Source organism: Sander lucioperca, chromosome 6, assembly GCF_008315115.2.
Source record: "Sander lucioperca isolate FBNREF2018 chromosome 6, SLUC_FBN_1.2, whole genome shotgun sequence".
Taxonomy (NCBI): domain Eukaryota; kingdom Metazoa; phylum Chordata; class Actinopteri; order Perciformes; family Percidae; genus Sander; species Sander lucioperca.
In genome coordinates, this window is record NC_050178.1 from 10,418,483 (window position 1) to 10,424,593 (window position 6,111).

The following is a 6,111-nucleotide window of genomic DNA, read 5'->3' on the forward strand; positions in this document are numbered from 1 at the left end:
TCCAGCCAATCACAGACAAGATGGTTGGGGGAGGGGGTGGGGGTTAGTGTCAGTTAGTCATGACAGTTACGGAAACATGGGGGGAGGGGCGAGCTTGCTTTGTTTTGTTTGAATTTACTTGGAACTTCAACAGAAGTAACGTTGTGCAGGAATGCATAGTGCACCTTTAAGTTGACTCACATAAGACAAAGAAACCAAATAAATTATCAGTGGTGGAAGAAATACTTTTTTTTTTACTTAAGTAAAAGTACCAGTACAACAATGTAAAAAATACTTAATTACAAGTAAAAGTATTCATTCCAAATTCTACTTAAGTAAAAGTACAAACGTATTAAGAGTCAAATGTACTTCAAAAGTAAAAAAAAAAATACTTTTTACGCAAAAGAAAACGCCTCCTGAGAGTCAGCTTCTATAACATTATTAGATTATTCATACTGATGCATCAGTGCATAAACAGCATTTTACAGCTGTAACTGCTCAAGGTGGTCGAGCTTTTATATTTAGCCTATACAGTTAAGTAGTTTAGTCCAAAGTTTCCCAACTTCAGGGTCAGACCTCTCATAAGGGTCATGAGATAAATCTGAGGGGGTCCTGAGATGATTAATGGGGAAAGTTATCAAATTAACTTCGTGTAGAATCATCATACTTCCTCAGTGATTCAAGTTTGAAAAACGTAATACGTAAAAAGTATTTCATTCACCACTCAATTAAACAGGCTACTATCCCGTTGCTTCTGTGTGTGAGATAAAGAGAGAAAGTCAGTCCCTGAGAGACGACAGAGCAGCCCAACCAGCAGGAGAGGGTGTGCCTGAGTCTCAGCTGTGGGCCCGGTATAAATACACTGTCCCGGTTTCAGTCCGTCTCCACCGGCTGCAGCTCCGTCTGGAAGGTCAAACACACCATGGCAGCACCAAAGAAAGTCTGTGTGATCGGCTCTGGTAACTGGTAAGTGAAGTGTGAAGTGTTTGAATCCATTTTAATGCACTTTTGGATGTCTTTCAGTTTTGTGTTTAAATAGAGAAGTCTGTCAGTGTTGCGCTATAAGCTTATTGTCACCATATCATATCGGTATTTATGTTCTTTGGATTAGATTTCACACTCAGTAGAAGGCTTATGTGTGTGTGTGTGTGTGTGTGTGTGTGTGTGTGTGTGTGTGTGTGTGTGTGTGTGTGTGTCTGAATGTTTCCTAAAAGTTGGCAAACCTGTAAGAAACACTTTAGCCTTTGTTAACAGCAGCTAAATAATTCATAAAGTTAATAAACTGCAGAGTGGATTTTGCTTTGCAGAGTGGAGGTCTTCTGGCACTGGCTGTCTGAAGACCTTTAATGCTTCAACACCCCAGAAATCTTTATTAAAGAAGCAACTCCTGCTTTTTATTATTCACCAATATTTGTGCTGAGTCAGCTGCCATGTGGTGTTGATATCCCTCAGCCTGCATGACATTTAGGTCAGTCAGTGGAGGAAGAAGTATTCAGATACTAAAGATCTTAAAGTAGCAATGCCACAATGTACTAGTGAGAGACCTGCATTCAAAATTGTACCTATAAAAAAGTAAGGCAGTAATATTATTATTAGCAACATGTAACTAAAATATTAGAAGTACAAATATTCATAATGTAGTGCAGTGTGTATAAAAATGTATTGTATAATAATTATTGATGCATTAATATGTAAGCATGTCAATGCTGTTACTGGTTGAGAGAAATCATTTAAACTAAGTTATATACATTTGGGTAGTTTAATCCTTAACGTTTCATTGAGTTTTCTAAACATATGTCATATTATTTGGATTCCCCACAGCTCTTAGCCCAGGTTATGTAGACATTCAATAGCCTATAGTCTTTAAATGAGACTCTCCTCATGCCAAAATAATGGTCTTCTGGTATTCATTTTTTTCACCTATAGTGTTATTCTTGTCTGGAAAAGCATCTGAAAAACTATTCAACTCAACTAACTAGACACTAAATGTCTTCACTACAAAGGTCAAGTGTCACAGGTCTTTTTGAATTCGGTTCACTATTAGGAGAAACACCACTGTCGTTAAATCAATAACCAACTATAAGAAATGAACCATGACATATTTAAAATCAACCTTTATATATTTAAAAGGGGAAAATGTGTGTTTTTTTACACACAGTGGTCAATGTACAACCACCTTAATATCAGCAATAGTTGATGCAAAGAACATTTTCTTATGTAAAATACGCAAATAAATAAAAATAAAATCAATATCAGCCAGAGGAACATTAGAGAATAGAGAGATATATCAGATATATATCAGAGATATAACCTGTCTAACTCCAGACTAGATATATGACACATTTTTCTTCAAATCTTCACTGCAACTGAGAAACACATGAAATAGATTTTTAATCCATGAATAATTTACATATCACAGAAAAAAGGGGGCATTTAAAACATTTTTTGGGATACAATAAATTCAACCAGCTGCTGTCTCCACGCCAGGATGCTCATTGCGTGTCTCCATGTCAACAGGGGCTCTGCCATTGCCAAGATTGTGGGTGCCAACGCAGCCAAGTATGACAAGTTTGACACCACAGTGAACATGTGGGTGTTCGAAGAGACGGTGAATGGCCGTAAACTCACAGAAATCATCAACCAGGACCATGAAAATGTGAAATATCTGCCTGGCCACAAGCTGCCCTCCAATGTGGTAAGCATGAAAACACAATTCAATAAACTTTGATGACTGTTTGGTGCCGCAATATGATTGAAGTTTCACCATATTTTCTCTCTCTTCCTTATCAGTTGGCAGTTCCAGACTTGGCTGAGTCTGTGAAAGGAGCCGACATCCTGATCTTCGTGGTGCCTCACCAATTCATTGTGAGAGTATGCGACACCATTAAAGACCACATCAAGAAGGATGCTTTAGGAATGTCTCTCATCAAGGTAACATTTTTTCTTATCGAAACATTTTGTATTCATATAGTCAATGCATTGGTTTAGGAATTTTACAATGCACTAAAGAATGGGGAAGTAATGATGCACAGGGATTTCCATGTGTTGATTTTGTGGTGATCTGTCTGCTCCAGGGTGTGGATGCGGGTCCAGAGGGTCTGAAGCTGATCTCAGAGGTCATCCGAGGGAAGCTGGGCATCACCATGACGGTCCTCATGGGAGCAAACATCGCCAACGAGGTCGCTGAGGAGAAGTTCTGTGAAACAACCATTGGTATGTTGATGCCTACAATTAAAGGACAAAATTACAATTTCTCTGTTTAACACAAATCTTTATTTTTAAAGGTTTTGGCAGAACAATACAGTGTTAATTGTTCTGTCTAGTTTAAAATATTTCATTACATTCATTAGGATCACCATTAGCTATGGCCGAAGCAGTAGCTATTCTTCCTGGGGTCCACAAAATATGCATATTTATTTTTTATACAGTATATATTTCTTGAGTGTTGCATTATGGAAACTGGTGATGATGTATTTGTTATGTTTGGACACAGGGTGCAAAGACAAGGCCTGCGGGCCCATGCTGAAGGAGCTCATGCAGACCACCAACTTCCGCGTGGCTGTGGTGGAGGAGTCGGATGTTGTGGAGATCTGCGGGGCGCTCAAGGTTGGCTTTTCTCCTCCATCAAAACAAATGTACTTTTTCTATTTTCACCACCCTCTGAGCACTATCAGAAATTTCAATGTCATGTTTGTGCTTCTTAGAAATACGTCAAAGTAGTGATGGTGAAAAATACTGTATGGTCAAAAGAAGTTCATTTACAAGACAATGCATTTGTAGTTTAATATTTGTCATTGGCATCTACTGATGTTTGTCTTCATATTCACCATTTGTAGAGACATCTGTAATCATTCAGACATTGTTTTTTAAGAGGTTGGTCTACTTAAAACCTTTTCAGTGAGAACTTTAAAATATCCCGTTAAAGAGATACATCTGCTCGTCTTAAAGGTGCAGTATTGATCCAAAAAGCTCAAATTGTGAATGTTACAAAGTAATCACTAATAATTATATTGTGTTTTTAATCACAGGGTGTGTGTATACATCAAAAGCAGTAAGGAGACAAATCTAACATATTTTGCTGACTATTTGTCAAAAATATATGCAAATTATCTATTTTGAGGCACTGCTTTCTCATCCAAAGCAGTAGATTCCTCATATACGTTAATACTGACCCCAACATGTAAAAAGTGCAACACAATAACAGCAGGATCTGCTTTTTATTATTGCTGCAGAACATCGTAGCAGTGGGAGCGGGTTTCTGTGATGGCCTGGGATTTGGCGACAACACCAAGGCAGCAGTGATTCGTCTGGGCCTGATGGAGATGATCGCCTTTGCCAGGGTCTTTTGCACAGGCGGCCCAGTCTCCCCCGCTACCTTCCTGGAGAGCTGCGGCATCGCTGACCTCATCACAACCTGCTACGGTGGACGCAACCGCAAGATCGGGGAGGCTTTCGCCAAAACAGGCAAAGTACGAGGAACAGATTTAGTCTCCCTCTGTTTCTCTTTGATAATCTCTGTCAGTCCCTTTTTTATGAAAAGCATGATAATGTAACATCAAACACTAAAACAACCCCAAACATCTCTGTTTTAGACCATTGAGCAGTTAGAGAATGAGCTGCTCAACGGTCAGAAGCTTCAGGGTCCAGCGACTGCATTCGAGGTCCACCAAGTCTTGAAACAAAAAAACATGGTGGAAAAGTAAGTTTGTCTTATATTATTACGAGAATATTGATCACCAGATGGCTTGTTTGGACATTTATCATTCCTAGAATTACTGAGAATATGGTATCTTTCGAAAATAAAATTAGATTGTATTCACGTCATGTTATGGAAAAATTTACATCAACATTTTGGGAAATACATTGGTGCCACTCTCATGTTTGTATGGTAAGTATGAAGCTACAGGTAGCAGCCGGTTAGCATAGCTTAGAGCAAAGACTGAAAGCAGGAGGAAACAGCTAGCCTTGTTCTGTCCAAATGTAACAAAATCTGCCTCTGCACACATGACAGTGGCACCAATCTTCTCATCTAACTCTCGGCAAGGAAGCGAATAAGCTTATTTCCCAAAATATCGAACTATTCCTTTAATAATTTCTATCATTTTTAAATCATTCTTTTGCCTTTCCAGGTTTCCTCTTTTCACTGCCGTTCACCAGATCTGCTTCGAAGGCCACACAGTCACAGAGTTCATCAAGTGTTTGCAGAACCACCCAGAGCACTTGTGAAGGGTTACAGACTGATGAATGGGTGGAAGTTGGGAGAGGACTTTTACACTAGAACTACTGTATAACCCAGGTGATTATAGGTGAAGACTGTGCCTAATCCTGACTACTGTCATGTTTGAATCTCAAACAGAAATGATAAAAAGAAATTGAGCAGCGTTGCCTGCTTTACCTGAGCTGCTGTGTTGACCTGATTCTATTACATTACTGACAGAAAACACTAACTTCTTTTTAACTCATTAGAAACATACATGTCGCAAATTATTGCATTAATCTTCCAAGTCTTAAAAGTTGTAAGAATTTTTAATTACTCTGCCTCACAAAATACTTAAACTCTGACCTGAATGTTGTGAAATAATACATAATTTCGTAGTTAAAAGTGTCTAACGGAGAACCCTGGTAGCTCATTTGGTTGAGCGTGCACCCCATGTACCAAGGCTCGGTCCTTAACACAGTGGCCCGGGTTTGATTCCAACCCGTGGCCCTTTGCTGCATGTCGTCCCCCCTCTCTCCCCCTTTCCTGTCTACAGCTGTCCTTCAATTAAAGGCAGAAAAGCCCAAAAAATAATCTTTTTTAAAAAAGTGCCTTAATGACCTTTTCACTGACATGTATGTTTCCATTGTTAAAACACTGAACACATAACAGTTACCACTCCCATTGTGTTGTTTTTCTTCTGGACTTCTTATTTTGGAATAAATTATTGAACGTGTTGATTTTGTGCCTGTGTTTATGTTCTTTTTACTTTGCTGGTGTCTTCCTGCAGGATTCACTCATATACACACTCTGTAGCAGCCTCGCTGTAATCTGACCTGAGCTCAGTCAGACTGCCACTCTAAACTCTTCACCTTTACCATTTTCTAGACCTACTTCAACCTTTCTGTAAGCACACATCCTGCATCAGTTCTCAT

At 39.0% G+C, this 6,111-nt stretch overlaps 1 protein-coding gene across 1 annotated transcript; it reads left to right on the forward strand.

Annotated features, from left to right (window-relative positions):
* The first annotated feature begins 753 nt into the window (after positions 1-753).
* On the forward strand, positions 754-5,916 carry LOC116051575 (glycerol-3-phosphate dehydrogenase [NAD(+)], cytoplasmic). Its single transcript, XM_031302091.2, has 8 exons — positions 754-945; positions 2,497-2,674; positions 2,770-2,910; positions 3,054-3,192; positions 3,473-3,585; positions 4,212-4,448; positions 4,572-4,678; positions 5,109-5,916. The coding sequence occupies exons 1-8, from the start codon at positions 902-904 to the stop codon at positions 5,203-5,205; spliced, it is 1,056 nt and encodes a 351-aa protein (XP_031157951.1). The 5' UTR covers positions 754-901; the 3' UTR covers positions 5,206-5,916.
* Positions 5,917-6,111: the final 195 nt, after the last annotated feature.

Bases quoted from the DNA above. Each gene is read 5' to 3' on its own strand.
- LOC116051575 (XM_031302091.2), top strand. From the start codon at position 902: ATGGCAGCACCAAAGAAAGTCTGTGTGATCGGCTCTGGTAACTG. The intron at 2,911-3,053 runs GTAACATTTTTT...TGTCTGCTCCAG, and splicing joins TAGGAATGTCTCTCATCAAG to GGTGTGGATGCGGGTCCAGA. The intron at 4,679-5,108 runs GTAAGTTTGTCT...TTGCCTTTCCAG, and splicing joins CAAAAAAACATGGTGGAAAA to GTTTCCTCTTTTCACTGCCG.